This window comes from Microtus ochrogaster, linkage group LG1 (assembly GCF_000317375.1).
Source record: "Microtus ochrogaster isolate Prairie Vole_2 linkage group LG1, MicOch1.0, whole genome shotgun sequence".
Taxonomy (NCBI): Eukaryota; Metazoa; Chordata; class Mammalia; order Rodentia; family Cricetidae; genus Microtus; species Microtus ochrogaster.
The window spans coordinates 34335268-34357285 of record NC_022027.1 but is presented as its reverse complement, the minus strand read 5'-3'; the positions used below and the strand labels follow the sequence as shown (position 1 = coordinate 34357285).

The window sequence follows — 22018 nt, the reverse complement described above, 5'->3', positions numbered from 1 at the left end:
AAAAATTCACAATAGAAACTTCAGGCTTATGCCAGGCGGTAGTGGTGCACGCCTTTAATCCCAGCACTCGGAAGGCAGAGGCAGGCGGGTCTCTGTGAGTTCGAGGCCAGCCTGGTCTACAAAGGGAGTTTCAGGACAGGCTCCAAAGCTACAGAGAAATCCTGTCTCAAAAAACCAAAAAAAAAAAAAAAAAAGAAACTTCAGGATTCCTGTTTTTCTCCTATAAACAAGATGGTATTTCAGTAGTTAGCATTGTTTTAGGGATGATTACATCCATAAATCAGTAAAAAATTAGTTATATCAGGAAATCAATATTTAAAAAGGTTAATTTTTAAGAAGGAAAATATATAGAAAATCAAGTATCGTATGTCTTTTAAAACTTGATACACTGTGCTAGAATTGAATGAAAAGTCTTGTCTTCTTTCTTAAAGAGTCCTATTCCTTTTTATTCTTTTGCTTCTTTACAAAGAATCGGTAAACAAACAAGCAACATTTTATAGTGAGGAAAATCGTAGCTGCCACACAAGCCAGGAGGAATCCAATCACATCCAGAGAGTAGTACTGGTACCAGGTGAGGTTAAAGGCAAGAGGCTTCAGGTGCTTGGCCCCTTTGTGGCGCATGACATACTCAACCCAGAAGACAGCTCTGTCCAGGGGCTTCATGGGCTGGTCATGGTGAATGGTTGATAAATACATCACATTCTTTTTATAGCTAAAGGAAAATACAATGCGTATTAATTTACAGAAAGAAGAAACATATGTGTATAAATTTATGTGTATCATAACGATGATCACATAAAAATATAAAGAAAGTTGTGTGTTTATCACAGTAAAGATCTTCTTAAATAATGTATCATCTAGAACTTCTTCAACATACAAGATTTAAATATATAAGAAATGCTAGGAAAAGACAGATATTTATAAGTAAGAGATCAGAATGAATTAGCACCCCAAAGCAAAATTAACAAAGTCAAAAGGAGCTAGCTTTTGGGGTCTTGAAACACGAGTAATTAAGGAAGCAATTTCTAGTGTAGCTGGTACAGAACAGTAGAACAATTTGGAAATGCACAATGATGTGTCATTTTCACTGTGGTCCATATCTGGGCAAAGCTGTTACGGAGTTGGGTTTAATGAGGAAATTGTATTGACCACTTATTAGTGCTTATGGGTTATAAATGTAGGTGTGCAGTGATTGTTCTTTTAGTGGATTCTTAGTCTTTTAATAAATTTCTCCTTCTAGTTTTTAAACTGTTAAATGGAAATAATAAAAAATAAAAATTTCTCTATTCAGGTGAAATTGGTTTTTTTTTATTGATTTTTATTGAGCTTTACATTTTTTCTGCTCTGCTTCCTGCTTCTTCCCTCCTCTTCAACTCTCCCCTAAGTTCCCCATGTTCCCATTTTACTAAGGAGATCTTGCCTTTTTCTACTTCCCATGTAGATTAGATCTATGTATGATTCTCTTGACTCTTGGAATACTGTGAATTATTCCTACTGTAAACAAGAATTAGAGTAAATTTTGGCAATTTCTGTTCATGTTTTTCGTTTATGTGTTTTTTTTTTTACTGTTGAGACTACTCAATATTTTACACCAAAGCATTGAAGATATATTTGATTCTAGTGGTGATATGATTACAGACAAAGATATATGGGAAAGGAATCTAGCTACAGACATTGATTATCAAGTGTACAGTTTAGCATGCTTAATCATAACCGAGTACCAACGGCAATAGAGACAACTCCCCTTCGTATTATTATAATATACTGAAGAATTCCAGCCAGAAATGCAGAGAGAAGAGCTTTTCAGACAAAGGCAGAAGTAGTAATATAGTTGTTATGCAGGAGATGAGACCTGTAATAAGGATGTTGTACAGTTTACTGAAGACTAATGCTCTGTGTGTCATAAGCTTTCAAAATGTATCACCTATGGATCAAAATATTGCCAAACACAAATTTGTAAGATTCAATATAGTTGGAGGTAGAGATTAATTTTTTATCTTACTGGTTTAAAGAAAGCTATTTTTAGGTGAATTTTTTTAAAGTAAGAGAAAAAATGTTGGCCATGCTCATTTCCTTCACTAAACTACAATTTCAACCATCAGTAGTTATTTGAACAAAACTGTATTTACTCTAAAATTAAACCCATGATAATTTTTGTTTTATTAAAACAGCTCCAAAGTACTTTGGTCTTGGCTGTTGGCACATGCTTTCTATTCTATAGTTTTGTATGATGAAAGAGGAGGATGTCATGTTAAACTCAGACATTGCCTAAAACAAAAATAATGAGGAAACACATTGACATTCCCTCACTGTCTAATGCAGCTCTTTGTACTTACCATTATTTCTTTGTTTACGTTAATTGCTGCTCTCTGGAACTCTAGTGAGAAATTATTCCTAATAAATAGGCTAGTGACAAAGCTCAATGATAGAATACTTGCTCAGCATGCATGTGTAAAGTTCTGGGTTCCAATACAACACAAATAAATAAATATATGTTTATACTCACGATGGATTGTTAATGACTTCCTTCAGGGCATTAAGCAAATCTGAACTTGTCATTGTATGAAAATCGACTGAAGCAGCTGCTCCTTTGGCTACCATGTGAGCAATGTTATCATATTGTTCTGCAAACATAGGGATTCCAACCATGGGTACCCCATGATGAATTGACTCATAAATGCCATTGGCTCCACCATGAGTTACAAAAACTCTAGTTTTTGGATGACCTAGGATCAGAAGAACAACAGAAAATGTACTAATTAGAGTTCTCAGATATAAGTAAAAATCTGTAATCAAGTGATAAAAGGGTCAGTGTATTTTAACATTGAATAATACAACTTTTGTGTATGTATCCAAAGGATGCTCAATTGTGCCACAAGGACATGTGCTCAAATATGTTCTGAGCAGCATTGTTTGTCATAGCCAGAACCTGGAAACAACTTAAATGCCCCTCGACTGAAGAATGGAAAAGGAAAATGTGGTACATTTGCACAATGGAGTACTACACAGCATAAAAAAATAATTTGCAGGAAAATGGATGGAGCTAGAAAGCATTATTTTGAGTGAGGTAACCCAGACACAGAAAGACAATTATCACATGTACTCACTCATAGTTGGTTATTAAATTTAAAACAAAGAAAACCAGCCTACAAACCACAATCCCAGAGAATTTAGCCAACAATGAGGACACTAAGAGAGACTTACATAGATCTAATCTACATGGGAAGTAGAAAGTAGAAAAACACAAGATCTTCTGAGTAAATTGACAGCATGGAGACCTTGGTGGAGGTTTGAAGGGAGGAGGGTAGAGGCAGGGAGGGGAGCAGAGAAAAATGTAGAACTCAATAAAAAAGAAAATTCTATTAACAAAAAAAGTAAAAATTAAATTAAATTACTTAAATTGCTTTAGGTCTCACAGCAAGAATCACCCAAGTCCAAAGTTGTGTAACTGAGAGAGGTGCACCTTTTGTTTTCTTTTAAAGGTGATGCTAGGGTTTACAGGAGAATTATTTGAGTGATGAATGAATGACAGTTGTGGCATGTGATGACCCTGGAACAATGAAAAGGGGTTTTCAATTGAACACGTAGAGTACATACTGAATGAAAGAAATTGAATGTCTCAGAACACCATTTGTTTGTTATAACTAATCAACTTAAAGGGATCATATGTTAGTGCCATCCATTTCTTTCTTGCTTCTTTTTTTCCCATTACCCTCTTCCCCAGGGTAATAAGTGCTACCAAAGGCACTTGAGGAATCTCTAGGGAAACACTGTCATACAGGCTTGCTTATTAGTACATACATAATAATATCGTTTGTTATATTTATTATTTGTTATTATTGTATATGGTTGTATTTGGTTTAGTTCTGTCTTATTTAGACAAAAAGGGGATGTGTGTCCAGGGGTTTGGAAGAATTTTGCCAAAATATCCAGTGCAAGGAATGGAAGACTTCACTTTTCCTTGTTGGTTTGGTGAGGATGGGGTGTCCTTGACTCTTTTCAAAGAGCAAACACTCTAGCCATTGTCCTTAATTGCTTCCAAGAACTTAAAGATAAGATCTCTGAAGACATCATACACTCCAAACATAAGAGCTGGAGCAATTGAGAAGGAATTGATTTGGAAACTTCTCTGAGGACTTTCATAGTATTGGAAGAGGCTACATAAGATCTCTAGGGAGAAATGTAATCAATAGTCCTATTAACTGTCAGACCTATGGCTTATAACAATGACTGGCATGGCAAGATATCCATATAGCAAAATGGTGGCACTTTTATCTTAGGAATAAACAATATAAATCCAAGTCTCCATGGATTTGAGGCCAACTCAGTGGTAAGAAATTCATGTGTGGTGCTGTAAAGCAAGTCAACTATCCAAACAAGTATAACTTCTAAGTACATTATTAGCATTTATCCTTATAACTACAGGTAACTGTAGCTCTCACAAGTCATCAAAAAATCTTCCGTTACAGCAAGTGGAGAATATTGCAGAGATCCACAGCTGGTGAAAAAGGAAGAGAATAAATGATCTTTGGATGCCCAAGGCCAATAAGTACACTTAGAGCAGCACAACTTCTAAATCAAAGGCTATGGAAACATTTTGGAAAAGATGTCAGAAGATCATAAGAGTCAGGGGACATATATATAATAGAAATATTGCATCCATGAAATCTCACCAGTGTGATTGCCTAAATAAGACTTGCATATTGACAGCACAAGTTGACCTGTCATCATAGATGGGAAGATTTCACAAAGTCCTATTCCTATGTGGAAAACTGTGGACAGTCAATGGCTGTCAAGATGGCAGTGCCAGGTTTCTCCAGTATGACTTCTCTAATCTATTGTCCAATCCTCCATTGTCAGCCCTAAACATGTGTATATAGCAAGCATCAAAAATTGGACATAGTGGGATGGTGAGATGGTAGAGGTCAAAAGGAGAAAGACAGCAGAAAATGATGATAATATAGTACTTACTTATGATTTCCTCAAAAATTATGTATTTCACAAAGGAAAATGATAACTAACACATGTACTAAGTCAGACACAATGCTTTTTAGGGCATTCAGGACAACTATGACAACCGAGTATTATATTGTACCAGGACAACAGTGGCAGTCAGAGTGCTGTATTGTACCTGTGCAGTGGTGGTGCATACCTTTATCCCAGCACTCGGGAGGCAGGGGCAGGAGGATCCATGTGAGTTCAGGGCCAGCCTGGTCTACAAGAGCTAGTTCCAGGACTGGCTCCAAAGCTACAGAGAAACCCAGTCTCGACAAAACAAAACAGAGTGTGGTAGTGTTGCATGATAATCAGTGTGAACTTTTTGTGATATGCAATATTGTTATTGATCATTAATGTTTCTTAGTCATTTTTGAAAAGTTCCTGTTTTAGTAAAAGTAACAGGTATAAAATTGAATTTGTAAAAGCCAAGGTAAGTACAGAACGCTCCCTGTGAGAGGCAGCTTCTTTTACAATGCACACTTTGTTCCTGGAATACAAAAATACATTGCCAGCTCACATTTCAATCTATTTCAAGCAAAACATATTTAAAAATTGGTTTTATTTTTGATTTTTCTAAAATGAATCAGTTTGCTTCCTATCGCATTTTAGCTTGTGAATCACATTTCAGCGCTTGCTTCCCAGAATCTCACCTAGAAGGTCATTCTGGGGGATCCACTTGAAAATCCTGGTATTGGGACCTAAGGTATCTGGTTCTATACCTTCATATCTCCAAAACACCTGTTAGAGGTTAGACAATAATTTATATCAGATTTTAAAACTGAAAATATAATATTTTAGAAATTAGTGCTTAGCTAAATGTCATTTTTATTTCTGGTATGGAAACCAGGTAAAGAGACATTAGACATTAAGAACTATCAAAACATGAAGCAGAGTATGGAATACCATCTATGTTTCTCTTTACATTTAATTGGGTCGAATGTCATTATGATTTTCGATGTGCACGCATGAGAGAGTTAATGAAACAGGAATATATTTAAAAAAAGTTTATATGTTCATAAATCAGCTGCAAGAAAAAATGATTAAACTTTTTGTGTATTTACTATAATTCTTCTAATTTTCCATTCATAGTTTTACGCCATTTTAACACAACCACAGATCTTACTTATATTCATTTGCCCTATGTTATTTTAATAGAGTTTGACACTTATTTTTTGTTATTCATTATTTATTTTCACCAAAATATTCCATATTTACAATTTGCTCTGTTTACTGGTTCTTTGGAAAAGGCACCACCACCGATAATCAGAGAATGAGTTATCAGTCAATTCCATCATGGCCATAATCTCACGGAATGTATGTGTTTATGTTGCCCACTAAAAATGTGAGCTTCAGCTACATATTCAATATCTGTTTGCCACAATAAGTTTAAACATTTCTTCAGGATCTCAGGGAAAACCAGCATGAGTTATTACAGGGAGATTTATGGGATAGGAAACTAAAATCTAGTCCCTACATACTCCAAATTGAAGTTCAGATGTGGTAAATTATCTTCATATACCTTATGAAGAGAGTCAGCTGAACCTTTCCTGATATCAATCCTATTTCTACTGGATTATCTCTTAGTTCCCATTTCTTTCTAAATGAAACACACTTTACTCTTCTGGGTTAGAGACAAAGTGCCATAGACAATGTTTGACTGTGTGTGGTTCACCATAAGGACAGGGACCATTTCACCCTCTCGTTTACACCATTCTGTTTTAGGTTTGGCAGATTCTAGAATGGCCAATCCTTCCTTTCTTTTTTCTCAAAGAACATGATACAAAAGCACTGAGATGGTGAACTCTCTTCTTCCTTTCTCTGAGAAGTCTTCTGAGTGGTAACTTAGCAACCCTAGTTCAGCATTCTCATAAAGAGGAGAGGGAAACCTGGGAAGTCTCTATGCTACTGCAGGTCTAGCAAACTATTAATGCTATACAACAGACATTTTTTCTATATCTGCTAACAAAGTTTTAAAATAAACTCTCATTTTCCCTGAATGTCTAGATTCAAACAAGGCTCAAGAAAAAGGTTTAAGTGATCACTGAGATTTTTGTTATTCTTGTTTAGTTTTGCTATCAGTATCATAAGACTAGAGAAGTTTAGATTGCACTCAAACATCATTGATCACGATATGTATATCACTGTTATTGTCATCAAAACACATTCTGTAGAATCTGCTATCTTTATCTTTGTTTCTAAACTGACTAAGGGCAATCATAATACTTGATTTTACATAGAGGGACCTTCCAGTGTCACCCCTTTCCAGACTTTAGTAAACTATGTAGATAATTGCCTCCCATGGGGATTTTACCTTTTGTGGAATCTGTGCAAGAGCTGATGCAATTGCATTGGCCCTTTCTTTTGTTGTGTTTCTGATCATTGATCCCAGAGAAAACACCACAACACCATGTTCCCCAGAGCTCTGTGCAAACTCTTCCATTTCCTGTGGATACAGAAATAATTTTATTATTGAAAATCGATAGCAGAAATGCTATTCAAATTGCTACTAAAATAGGAAAAAAAATGAAACATTATAGGAACGATAAGTGCCAATGATCAAGCACACATAAGACAATCATTGCTGCCTTAATCACCCTGTACTCATGGGGATCTGCACTATGTATATTCATATCTTTGAGCAACAAATATACCAAATAAAATCTTCTGAAAAATTTTAAGATGCATCATGTACATCTTATGAGACGCTTAGAAAGTTGTCATTTCTTAATCTAGAGAAAATGTGATTTTCCTCTTTCTTCGTTTCCATTTAAACTTCCTATGACTAGTCATTTAATGTAAATAAGGCCATTATTATATAACATTCTATTACTGTGACACACACATATATCTATATATGTTACTTAGTATAAGCCTTTCATTCTTCTTGATGTAGGGTTTCATTCTGGTAAGACAATTAAAATGTAATATTTACATATGCAATTTATATGATTATTTTTGAAGCCATGTGTGGAGAAGGTGTTTTTATTGCCTATAAAACTATGATACACATTGATTACACTAATTGATTTTACTTTGTATATATAGTTCAGATACAAATCTATGTAGTATTCATATACAAATAATACTAAGACACTTAATATATTTTATAGACTTTTGATTTATTTTTTTAAAGGAAAGAAGCCACAGGAGCAGTTCATAACTGATGGAAAAGCACACAATTATGGAAGATAAAAATAAGAATTTTATCATTTACTTTTATTTGGTGTGTGTGTGTAACAGTAACCATAAGAAGGGCAGAAGACAAGAAGCAATGTTTAGAAGTTTTCCCCTTCCACCATTTGTGCTTATTGCTATGGGATGAAACTGAAATTATCAGGCATTTAGCCTACTCTTCTCTCTTTTTTTTTCTGAACAATCTTTCCAGAATAAATACAGAAATGTTAATACAGAATAAGACAACCTTCATAATATATAACGTAGGTTAAAAGCCCTGTTTTCGAAATGTAATAACAACAGTTGCTATAACCAATTATGACCAGTGCATTGTTACACATTGTTTTTATTGCCGTCTTTCCTTTGTTGAGATACTAAGAACACTGTCCATTTCTCATCATGGAAACTGATGAATCCCTCAAGTACTGTACAAAATGTGTGAAACCTACAGACATATGGAATCAGCTCTTGATTATGGAAAATCTTTGGGTGTAGTCTAAATGATTCAAAACCAATGGCACAGGGTTTTGATCCTACTTCATGTTCTGGCTTTGTGGGAGCCTAGCCAGTTTGGATGTTCACCTTCCTAGACATGGATGGAGGGGGGAGGACCTTGGACTTTCCACAGGGCAGGGAACCCTGACTGCTCTTTGGACTGGAGAGGGAGGGGGAGAGGAGTGGGGGGAGGGGGAGAAGGGTGGGAGGAGGGGGAGGGAAATGGGAGGCTGGGAGGAGGGGGAAACTTTTTTTTTCCTTTTCTCAATAAATAAAAAAAAACATTGTTGGGTGTTGTTAGCCATTTAAAATTATTTCAGTGATCAGTGATATGGTTCGGTTGGGAGGATTCCTGTTACCAAGCCTGATAACCTGAATTTGACTGACCCCTGTAAGCCACATGCTGTAAGAAAAGAACAGACTCATGGAACTTGCCTCTAACATTCATTCATAAGCCATGATGTCTCTTTCCCCACATGCACATATTGTAGTTTATATGCACACACATACATCACACAAATTAAAAACAAGTGAAAAAAATGTAATATTATGTGGTTGGTAGTGATATAAAAACCCACAAATTCTTTGGCTATCATATTATATGGGATCAAAGAAAGCTTATTCTCTATAACTATTTTAAAACTGTGAAGTTCATTTCATAACAGATATAATGGCAGAATGAATGAATAATTAGATCTAATTACTGTTTTCATAAGCAAGTGGTAAAAATAATCAGGTGTTCTTGTGCATATATATATTTTTTCTGTGGTTATCCTGGGAGGCAGCTGTGATGCCAGGACCTCTCTGTTCCCCAATGAAGCTTTAGTGGTCTCCGGTAGTCGGGCATAAGACAGAAAAACATGACACAACTTCTCAAAGGATGAGTGCCAAACTTGTTATCCATATCCAAGAGATCAGCCCCTTAAAATGTGTGCATATGAGCAATACTCAATAGACTTGAACATTATATATTATATATTTGTCAGTATACCTGTGTGTGTATGCACGTGTGTGTGTGTGTGTGTGTGTGTGTGTAATGACAACAGTTAAAGAAAAAACTTCATGTCAATAGAGTAAATTACCCCCTTTATACTCTAAGCTACAAAACTTTGAGATACCAAGTGAGGAACATATTAATTTATGGACTGAAAGCAGGGAAATGTTGAGCTTGAGTTTTTCTGTAAATATCATGGAAGCCAAACCTTCACAATATTGAGGAATGGTCTTCTGCTTCAAGCTACAATACTGTTGAAGAATCTTGGCATGATACATTTTAGGTTTACATTTTCTTCATCCTCTTTCCAAAATGTATACATTTACTTTCATAAATATGTATGGTATATGAATGTGCTAAAATTTTCATTTTTATTGAGCAAGATGAATCTTCAGTTTCTTTAAATATAAAAGAATACTAGTTTCAGTAAATCATCATACATACAATGCAAATGTCCTCTGGGAGGATCACTGATAAGTCCTTGACTGTTGGTCATGGTACCTTTTAGGGAGTTCTGGAAACTTTAAGAAGTGTAGTTTAATGACCTATGACATATTTTTTTTCTGGTGTTTGGGATAGTTCAAATAAATCTTTGCTTCCTTTATGGTATAGACAGCTACTTCCCCACATTTTGCCCCAATAGAGTCTGCCTTACCCTAGGACAGGCACCAACAGAGCCAAGCTCTGAAACTGCTGAGTCTATGACCAATATAAATCATTGAGCATTGTAGCTTGTTCTGGCCACAATGTTGTCTCACTCTCACAGTAACAATAAAATTACCAGTGAAAGAAATTCTCAGCATTAACTTGGCATTACCCACTAAGAACCTGAGATACTTGGTTCCCCTGGTTTCAATCTTTCTCCTGAACTTCATATAATCTTTGTACTGCTTGACTATGATTAGATATGTTGATATTTATGAGTAATTTATTCTAACCTCACCTTTTTAAAAAAATTTATTTATTTATTAAAGATTTCTGTCTCTTCCCCACCACTGCTTCCCATTTCCCTCCCCTCCCCCAATCAATTCCCCCTCCCTTGTCAGCCCAAACCTCATCCTTTTAACTAGACTGTAACATCAAACACCAGCCTCCCATAAGTTCTTTCCAGTCTTGCCCCTGTGCCATCTAACTCAGGGGCTGCTTCTTGGAGGTGATTTTTTTTAATGTCGAAGGAAATATGATATTAACTCTCCTCAGTTTATTCCTTTTCTCTGTGTTCTTAGTGACATAATTAATAGTTTAACCACTTTTCTATTGGTGAGTTTAAATGATCAGTTTGTCTAAATTCCTGCTGTCTATACCTTCTTGCTAAGGAACACCTGCAATTCTAGCTGCTTATCTTCTTATATCATCTTAGCCTTTTTCCTTGACCTCTCTTTTGCATCTTAGGTTTTTGCTTTAAATCAAAGACTTTAAGATATGTTTTATTAATTTGATTCAATAGTCTCTTTAGATTATAGTTGCTTCTATTAAATATATTTCATTCAGTTTTTATTAAGGGAATATAATATATCTTTTACTATGAATTTGGTTCAGGCAGAAATATCTGTTTGTTGTTTCTCTGCAAGTCAAGATCTTATTCACTGGTAATAATGAATGCAGCAATACTCTACATGTGTGGTATACTTACAAATTTTACTATATATATATATATACACACACACACACTACAATACTTATTTAGTTCAAAATCAAAACAAAACAGAACTTATTCAGCTGTATGTTAGTCACTTGACAAATTTTGCATGAATAAGCATCCCTTATTATAGCATTGGATTATGATGTTTCCTCAAGGTTCTCCTGTTAGTCTATAAATAAAAGAAATGCATAGGTTTGTGACTACTTTAACCTTGAGCATATTTTGGAAAGATTTTCTTTTTTCCCACATTTTATTCACTGGAATAAAACTAAAAAAATGAAGCAGAACCATTTTTTTACTGAAATGAAGTAAAATCACACAAAGCTAAACTAAAAGAAAAATTTACCTCAGGCAAGGGTTTGGCGGGTTTGCAGTGCAGTCCTCCAACAAACTCAATGTTTGGTAAGGTTGGGCGAGGAAACTCTAAATCCCAGTAGGAGCGAATGAGCCACATTTCTGCTTTCTTCATTGTGTCAACCATAGTAGTAGGTCTTCCTAAATGGAGAAATGAAAGGTTTTGGTGGAAGAGTACAATGATCATGAAAGTGTTGTCATGTGAATAAAATAATATTGTCTGAAAATATTGGAATAAAATTACTCAAAGAAGCAAAGTAGACATTCATGAAACAAATACATTAAGTTTTTCATAAATGCAATTAAAGCATAATTAAACTGTGGTTTACAAAATATATGTATGTTAAAGGTGAGCTGATGAAATGCTATTGCCAGCTCAACGATTTAGCAGTTCTGTTCATTATAGAAGCCATAATGTCCCTATGTACTGCTATGCACCTTGTTCTTTGAAGCTTCAGAAAACACATGCAAATATAAAAGAACACTCTATATCTAGAGTCAAAATATTCCAGAATAATTATGGACACAACTTTTGCAGGAATCATGTTAGTTTCTACAACAACCTAGCTATTCTTTGACTCTTGGTTTTCTAAGAGAATTATGAAGTTTATGTCTGGTAGAATTTCTTGCATCTGTCTCTACTTTTCATTTGGATTAGCAGTGTAATGATATGTATCTCTTTTTAAAAATTCTTACAAATACTATCTGGAATGTTCTCAGAAGTTTGAGAATAGGAATTTTTGCTCTTGCTTCATTGGGACTTAACTTATTTAAACCAGGAGACCATGACTGCCAACAATACAGAACAAACATATTTGGGTTCAAACTTCAGTAGTCTTTAAAATGAAGGTTTGGAAATGATGCTGTAGTGAGATTGTTACACAATATTATTATTTCTTTTAACCATTTCAGCATAAAAGACATATTTGTGTCTAAGATTACTTTTCAGAGCAATGCTATTTAGGCCCTCACCATTGTGATGAAAAATACAACTTACCTAAAATTTCACTGAAAAATGGATCCCAATCCTTGGCAGGAAATGACTCAAACAAAAAGTCAAAATAAAACAAACATATCATATTTTCTACTCTCTCCATGAAGGACATTTGACCACTTAACTTTGATGTAATTATAGGGACATAAGAAGGAGGGAATGAAAGTCCCGCACTAAACTTTTCTAATCCGTAGCCAGCAGCATGGCGAAGACTATACATAAAGGATATATGGAGTACCTCAGCTATCAGCTCACCACAGGGACCAATAGCATCTGAAAAAACAACATCAAACTTCGATTCCTTTAGTTTTGCCATAACTTGTTTGTTTGAGACTACTTTTCTACAAAGGTTTAAAATAAAATCAGAAAATTGCCCAAATAGTATGTTAAAAGATGGGTAATATCTCCAACATGAATCTTTTGGAACATCATATATCCACCTATTGACCCATTCAGTAAAAAACTTTTCTACTTTGTCATTATTGGTGGTTGTAGGAAATGTCTCATATTTAAGACCAGATGCTTTTTTGGGATCAAGAAAGACAGAAGATGAAGGTCTCAGAACTGTCACTTCATGTCCTCGTTGTACAAGTTCATCCAGAATTATCTTCAGATTCATCCAGTGACTGTATTCCAATGGCCATACCAACACCTTCCCACAGCTCCCAGATCTGAAGTAGCAAGTTATCTGCAGGAGCAGCAGAGCAGACATCCACTTCACAGGCATCCTGGAGAATTAAAGTCCTTCTGTTTACAGTGTGCCCCTTTTTGTCACTATTTCTGCTTTTAACTAAGGAGGAATTAGCCAAGAAGTTAAAATATAACTTGCATTGCTCAAACCTGTTATTGAACCACCATCAATATGTAGAAGGACAAAAGAGGGAAGGCTAATTTAATTGCTATCTTTTTACATGAGTATGTTTAAAGCCTCTTTTATGATGAAGTGTTTTCAGTAAGCCAGGAGGTGATGACTGTGTGTTCAATTATCTATGCTCATAGATTCTAGAATAGTCCAAAATGTTTCACAAAACATTTTAGTGAGAGACATTATGTGGCTGCTCTCTGAGTTTTTTCTCAACAGAATGGAAAGCACATTAATTTACATAGTTGATCATTATTTCTCCCATAGTAAAAATGGAAGATTTTTGTAATAATGTTGATGTTCTGATGTGCATAAAATTCACCAACTTAAACTCTGTGCCAAATTTTTATAGTATATTTTCAATAAGGCATAAACACTTTGACTACTAGTTTGCAAGCATTTCATGAGAAGTAGTAACCTTATTTTGGGAAAGCAAAGAAAACCTGGCAAAGTGAAACCAGCCATTCCACTGGCATGTTCCAGAAATGACTAAGTATGGAAGGAAATGGCGAGATTGTACAACATAGTTGTAAGGGCCAGAAGTAGTGGACAGTTGGTGCAGAAATATTCTCTGGACATTCAGAACCCTTGCACATATGAATCACAGTGGCTGTGGCTGGATTCAGAAGACCTACCTCAAATTAAACAAGGGATAATCCAAGAACGGATAGTGCCCATGCCTACCTGAGTAGGTATTGGTAGGTGATGGATTTTCTGAAGCTTATTAGAAATGTATGGATCTACATACAAAGCAAAATTATCTGGTATAGAAATCTATGCAATACAAAAATATACATAAGCAACATGGTCACTTGAAGATGCAATGTAAATTGCCCCTACAATCAAAAGTTTAGAATCAATGAACTCCAGGTTTATGCCCTATATACAATGAAGGAAAACACTGGGTTAAGAAATGTTGCACTAATTATTATCAGAATGGAAATGTATTGCCTGGCAACAGTAGAAAATACATGTCAACAACAGGGAAACATGTTTAGGTTTAGGGAAACCCTAAAGGCCCTCCAAAATAAAAGGCTTTGGATGCGGAAACAACAATATTGATTTCAGACTTCAGATTGTAATCAATCTAGTCTTTTGTTACAAGATGTTATTCAAGAAAGTACTGCTATTGGTAGTCCTTGCCCTTAAGTATTGCTGTTTCCTCTCTTCAATGTCAATACCGGGGACTTATACTGCCTCAAACAGTTGGGCATTAATGGGGTTGCAATAGTTTATCTATGAATGCAATCATAGTTCATGCAGGAGTTATTGATGGAGATTAAACAGGGGACATTGCAGTGCCTACAAATTGGTCATTTAAGACAGAAGAAAAATTGCAGTTATTAGTATTGTTTATATAGCCCTTCACAAAGAGTCATGCTTTGTGAGTAAGGACTCAATACAAGTAATAGTATATAGAGTTAAGCACCCTACAAAAGAAAAATGATAAACCATTATTAGATTTAAAAATAAAAGGAAAATTTTACAGTATTAATTAGTCATGATGGGACTGATGTTTCTTTTATAACCATGGAATAATGGCCACCTAAATTGTTTATTATGGGGGGGGTAAATTCAACCCTGATGGGGTTGGAAACTATGAGTTCTAAAAGATTAAACAGAATGCTACAAAATTACAATGTATAGGCCCAGAAGTCATAATGGAAATCCTCCAGACTTATGTTACTCATGTTGTGATTAATTTTGATAGAGAGACTTGTACAATGGACTCATGCAGAGATCTGTATTCCCACATCTGATGATATTCATTCTTCAGAATGAAAATTATAATAGAAAGGTTGGGTTATCAAAAAGGAAAAGGACTAGAAAAAAAGATGCAAGGGAGTATAAGACCTATATTTTCATGTGGAAGAGTACATAAGTACGAATTAGGTTTTAAATAAGATTCAAAAATTATAAAAATCTTAGTGACATTACTCAGTATATACTACATAAATATGGGCTTATTAATATACCTGAAAAAGTACAGCAATGAGACACTGTGTAATATCTGGGGCAACTAGTTACTAGAACAACTGCTAAGCAACATCCCACTTCCCCATCAAATGTCCATTAGACAATTTAAAAGCATTCAATGCCTTTCATAAATTATTATACCACTTTATGAATGCCTAATTATGACCTGACCAATCTATATAAAACTCTGAAAGGAGAGACAACATTATATAGTTCTTAATTTTATCTTGTTTTAAGGAAGAATTATAGCTATTTAATTTTAAATTTAAGGATGCATTTGTATATTGTGTACTGTCTTAGCCACAATTTCGGGTGACATCTGTTGGGGTGGTATCTTTTGGGGTTCAGCCATGATGGTAGTTGCTTGTTCCAGGGTAGAGAGTAGCATATGGATTAGAAAAATTAGGTAGGAGGAGCAGAGATACGAAAGAAGTACGGAGATGGAGGATAGAAGCAGGAAGATTATTCAGTGAATACAGAATATGTCTATGTTTATTTTCCATATGTTTATATACCTTAATCCAAAAAAGGGGGAAGAAGGCAAAAGACATATTTAACGTGACACAAAGAACAAATAGAACAATTACTTGCCTCAATACTTCAGATGTCAAGTCACCATTTCCTGAGTTAAGCATTCTGATGTTTTAGGCAGGACATGCAGTGACTACACCCTAAACAAAGTACTTGTAAGCAGGCACTCCCTGGGTCAAAACTCCTTTCTTATCCTTGGAGCAGCAGAAATAGGCTTCAATTCTTGGACTTTGCTCAAGGTAGAGTGGAACCACTTCAGTGGGCCCCCACAGTGGGCCCCTTTTGCTACCTTTAAACTTATTTTCACCACTTAATTGTGTCCTAGAGGTAGTGTAGCACAAAGGATAAACCTTTAGAATGGATTTGTTTACACCATAAGGGCCATAAAATACTAACTGCTTACCTTCCTTTTCTTGATCAATCAGTAAATCAGGGGAGGGCCCAATGTCAACAATCATATGACTTTGATTCTTGCTGTACTATATTACATCTGACTAACAGTCAGGTTTAAAGGGAGTTACACAACTGTATGGGTTTTCAAATTTTATTCATACATTACTATGGAGGATCGAAAACTGCTTTACATTCATCTTAATGTCCTATTGTATCTTGGAATGTGTTTTTGCCCTTCTTCCAGATGTAGTAAATAGGAGTGGATCTACTTCAGAGTAACTACTACTGCTTGTTGTTGTTATCCAAATAATGTTTAAACTGTCTTTTATGGTTCTCTGTGGGAAAACATGTTTTTGTCCCACAGGACTTCTTGTTATGATTGTACATAGCTTCAATTACTGTGATATTTGTTCATATGTCCTTGCCCAACCTTCACAGTAGATGTTGTCTGATTCTCTGAATAAAGTTGGCTATGGCATGATCCTTTATTCTGCCTCATTTTTTGGCCCATTCTCTCAAGTATCCCTGCATTTGAAGCAGAGACAGTATAGGTTTTAAGATAAAATATTCAACCCTGCTGTATCAACTCACCAAAAAAACTTATGTTCATGTAAAGCTATTGTAGTAGACTAAGTGGCTCAGAATATGCCTGCAATATTTACACATTGGAACTCCATCTCTTGTCCAAACAATGGCTATGAACACATCATATGAAACAGACATTCCTTTCTTTATTTCTTTGGGAGGTCATATAATATAATTTTGTAATATTCATTCCCATACCCAATCTTACCTAAAGCACTCCCTTCTCTATTCACTCTAATCAATGTCCTTAAAAAAAGTATCTTTCAAGACCAATTTGTGCTCTACAAATATTCTTGAATGTGTTCTTCTGGTAGAGAAAGGTTGACTTACCAGGGCCTATACTCTTCCTCTCTCACAAGCTAATAATTGTCCATAGTTCCATGGTTTTGGGTAGGATAATCTACCCACCTTCCCTCTGCATGCTCAGGTTTGGTTTGTTTTTGGTTGTTCAGTTATTGTTCTTGGTTTTGATTTACATGAGTTCAAATCTATGCAATCATTGTCTTTTAAGGATAAGTCAATTTTACTTTAGGGACTCTAAGAATCTCAATGTAAACACCAATGGCAGGAAAAATTGCATATAGAGTTCTGAACATAAATCAATATTCTTAGATTGTCACTGAGATTGGAAATTTTTTTCCTGTCTATATCTCATTCTCTCTTTTCCTCCTTGGGTGTTCTTTATGTCATTATGGTTTTTGAATTGTTTGAATGCTAAGGAAGTAGCAACAGCTGCTAAAAGGTATTTGTTTATAAATGTTGTTGAAATAAACCAAGATAGATATTTTGAAAATACCTTGACTTCAAAACTGAAGTAAAAAATGTTACTTTGGAGACCAGGTTTTGCTTATGTTTCCACAGGAAATGAGAGGCTATGAATTCATTCTGGATTTAGAAAAATCAGGTTTGAACAAGGAGGACCCCCAGAGAAATCTCTGATAGGAGCAGATGGCCCAGATGTCTGAGTTCTACACCCAGAACACATTCAAGACTGCTGGCTGAGAATAGTCAAACTTTTCAGGATACTCCAGTCATAATATTATCAACACCTCCAATTAGCAGGAAATAGCCAGAAAAACTATACGCACATTCTCAAAAAAATGGACTGTGTATGTTTTTCTTTGTTTAGAATGTTGGTTACAAGTTTTGATGGATAATGGTCAGGAGAAAGGCTAAACAAAGGATATTATATTCAGAGTTCTTGTTTGTTTTTTTCTAAAGGGGGAGAGTACTGTGGAACAATTGTCTTTTATCCTGTTACTTGTATTAATTTTAATAAAATGCTGATTGGACAGTAGCCAGGCAGGAAGTATAGGCAGAACAATGGCAATCAGGTAGGAAGCAGAGGCGGGACAATAAGAATTCTGGGAAGAGGAACATTTCAGTCTGCAGTTGTGACCCAGATACAGAGGAAATAAGATATGACTGCCTTGCTGGATAAGGAAGCAGACAGAACAGAAGCCCCAGACCAAGTACTAAACAAATGTGGGACCTGGTGGAACAAAAATCTCATTCAACACCTTCATATATTCCTTCTGGTTTCTCTCCTGTTGATGACAGAATCTCTTATTTGACTTTTTTCTGCTGCTGGCCCACAGGAATTCTTCTGTTTCTGCCTTCTGTCTTTGATAGGAGTGTTAGCATTACAGACACATAAAATACTGTGCCTGACTTGATGTGGGTTTGGGGGATTCAGACTGAACTGATCACTATGCACTGAAAAGATTTAACATACTGAGTCACTTCTCTTCCTCAGAAATTTATTGAATGTAGAAAATAGATGTTAAACAAGCAGTAGAGGCTCCATTTTATGAGGTATGTCGAGGAGTTCTAAAATTATGACATTTTTGGGAGCTTGAATTAGAATTGATTTGGGTATTACTGACCATATTAATCTTTGTAAAGATTCTTAGCAGTCTCTTCTACATAATTTGCTATTCACAAGTGCTATTATTAAAAAAATATTCCCAATTCTAATGACACTGATTTAAGTCCTACTGACTTGTGCATACTGGTAGGTATGCAATCCTTATGATGAACTGCAAAGATTTTACTGCAGAGGTCAGACTGTTCTTTGACAGAAAAATCAGTCCCTACCTGAGGCCTACAATAGGTGCTAATGTTGAAACTCTCAGGCAAATCTCATAAAATGGAGCATTAGCCTCACGGTTAACATGGATTTGCTACGTGACTGATAAAGTCAACTACAGGATGGCATCAAAAATTAATGTAGGTGAATAAAGGGTGGCTGTTCACCTACAAATTTAAAATGCTCATTGATGGAGGAAGGTCATTGGTTGATTAAATAAAGAAGCTGTTTGCCCTGATAGGTTAGAATGCTGGGAGGGAGAGGAAGTGAGCTCAGAGACTCGACGGCTCTCCTCTCGGGGGCAGACGCCTCAGAGAGACACGATGCTCCACTCTTGCGGGCAGAGGCGAGAGCTCTGCTCTCTGAGGCACACGCGATGAAGCTCCGACCCAGGATGGACGTAGGCTAGAATCTTCCTGGTAAGCGCACCTTGGGGTGCGACACACAGATGATTTGAAATGGGTTAGTCCAGGTGCGAGAGTTAGCCGAGAAAAGGGCTAGAGCTAAAGAGCCAAGCAGTGTTTAAAAGAATACAGTGTCCATGTAATTATTTCCGGTAAAGCTAGCCTTGCGGGCAGCGGGGTGCTGGGGATGCAGCCCTGCTCCTATTATTACAACAGCTCATAAACATTCAAATTTGAAGCATAGAAAATTACTTTGTAGAATGTTTTATAAAGTGAGTCATCTGAAACTTTATTTTTTTACCTTATATTCCTTTGGACTCTTTCTTTTTCTGCTTTTTCTTCCTTGAATAATAGGACTATCACTCTGACTAATTAAGAGCAGAATCATGAGTTTCATCTTTTATGATGCAGACATCACTGTGAGGGAAGCACCCATCTCTACCTGTCTCTTGGATGTTTCTCCAACAAATACTGGCAGGCCAGTCAAGAGCATAGTTTATAGGTTTTTTTTTGTTTTTTCTTGTTTTTTTTTTGTTTTTTTTGTTTTTTTAGAGCCAATTGAAATGACTGCATCTTAGTATCAGGGGCCCAAGTGTAGTCCAGTGCCTTTCTCAGGGTCTATAAATAAGTGAGAAAACCACATCCTGGCTGGAGAGTCCCAGGATTCTTCCCTCACCACAACAAGCTAAGTAGATAGTTGAAAAAGCTATATGCAATTAGAAAACATACGTCAGGTCTATCTTTGTCAAGAGCCCAGATCCTTGAGTTGTTGATTTTTTCCTTCCTGGAACTGTTTTTCTTAAGTTCATTTTTACTGGCACTTTTCTCAGCAAGGCAAAATTTATCCTAGATACCAAAATGGAGTTAGCACAGTCAACTTACAGTCACAGTAAGAGCCAGAGGTGATGAATGACTCCAAGAAAACAGGTTTTTCTTTTAATGCTTTTTCTCTCCATCAGCCCAAAGTATATTTTGATTGAGAGTTGATGGGTCTGGGACTCCCTTCCTTTTATTGGCCCTCTCAACAGCACACTGAACCAGTCTATTCCAAAAGTAGGATGCAGAGTCATGCTGCATTCAGACTTCTTCAACACCTGCTTGCTGTTATTCTGATAGAAATACTAAGTACAAATTAACTCACCCCTGAAAATCTAATGTATACAGTGACTTTAAGTAATCAACAAATAGAACAAGTAACCCTGAAGAATTTGGTTATGTCTACATACTCTTGATAGCAATGTCATCATCATGCTAGCATTCCAGAATGTGCCCACAGTGTGAAGCATTTGTTGTGAATATAAATTTTTAATATCTGTTTGACTAAGGAAAGTTAGAGCTTACTTAAAACTTTACCTTTCATGCCATCATTTCTATAACCAGACCTTCCAAGGACGTTCACAGAGTTAGCATATAGTCACCTCCCATGAAATGCTTTCCCTCACCTTTTGTGGAATCTGGGCAAGGGCCCATGCGATTGCATTGGCTTTGTTTTCTGACATGTTGCTGACCATTGACCCCAGAGAAAACACCATGACACCATGCTCTCCAGAGGTCTGGAAAAAGTCTTTCATTTACTGTGAAAAGAATTTGCTCCGTGATAAAATATAGCTGTAGAATAATCACTTCTGATACCTCGATGAAAAAACTATGAGAATTAAAATTGGATGGTCTCTAGGACTATGTAGAATGGTGGTCTTAAAACATACAGAAGACAAAAATGGCAATATCAAAGAGTGAACTTTACATACATCCATACAAACTGTATTCACACATTGTCTAACAGACATTCTAAATATTTTTCCTCCAGCAAAATTAAAAATCAAGAGTGAAAGCATATCCTATGAAATAGTCATAAAATTATAGATTCATTTACAGGCTTTCATCTTATAGAAAGTATAATATTTTTCCCTTGTTATTTTATTTTCTCCTATAATGGCTGTTTTGATATTATTAACTAGTGTTTGATGAAGTAATATTTATGTTGTAGTATGTACATATGTGGTAATTTACACAAACTTCCTACCATGGTTAATAAAATGTTTTGGTTCTTTGTGACAAAATCGTAACTACATGATAAACATATATCATATAATAATTTTATGATATTGTATTACTGAAATAATACAATAATATTATGAGAGAAACTATGTCTATGTTGTTTGTCCAGATATCCTTTACCTTGGGCATGTATTCATCATGGCTTTTGGTGATTAAGTTTCTGATTGATGAGCTTAACATTCAGATTTCTAAGTGCAATTCTCCTGTGCTTCCCTTCTGGACAATTTTGGGACTTTTCCACAGCCTTAGCCGTGTGTTCCTATATATCGGGGAAAATTATTCCTGTGAACTGATAGTAGGAAGACTTACCCCCAAACTGTGTAATTCTGGTGAATAAAATAAGACAGTCAAATCTTTTGTCCCACACTGCAATAAAAATATTTCAAAGCCTGTTTGCTACAATTAACTCACTGACAGGATGATTTGGGCAGATGAGGTGCCTTTGTATAGATAGACTAGGGGGACTTT

At 35.7% G+C, this 22018-nt stretch overlaps 1 protein-coding gene across 1 annotated transcript; it reads right to left on the bottom strand.

Annotated features, from left to right (window-relative positions):
- Window positions 1-416: 416 nt before the first annotated feature.
- LOC102002865 (UDP-glucuronosyltransferase 2B7-like) lies at window positions 417-13378 on the bottom strand. Its single transcript, XM_005359401.2, has 6 exons — window positions 12655-13378; window positions 11650-11798; window positions 7310-7441; window positions 5649-5736; window positions 2507-2726; window positions 417-712 (listed from the first exon to the last, which is right to left on the bottom strand). The coding sequence occupies exons 1-6, from the start codon at window positions 13376-13378 to the stop codon at window positions 436-438; spliced, it is 1590 nt and encodes a 529-aa protein (XP_005359458.1). The 3' UTR covers window positions 417-435.
- Window positions 13379-22018: the final 8640 nt, after the last annotated feature.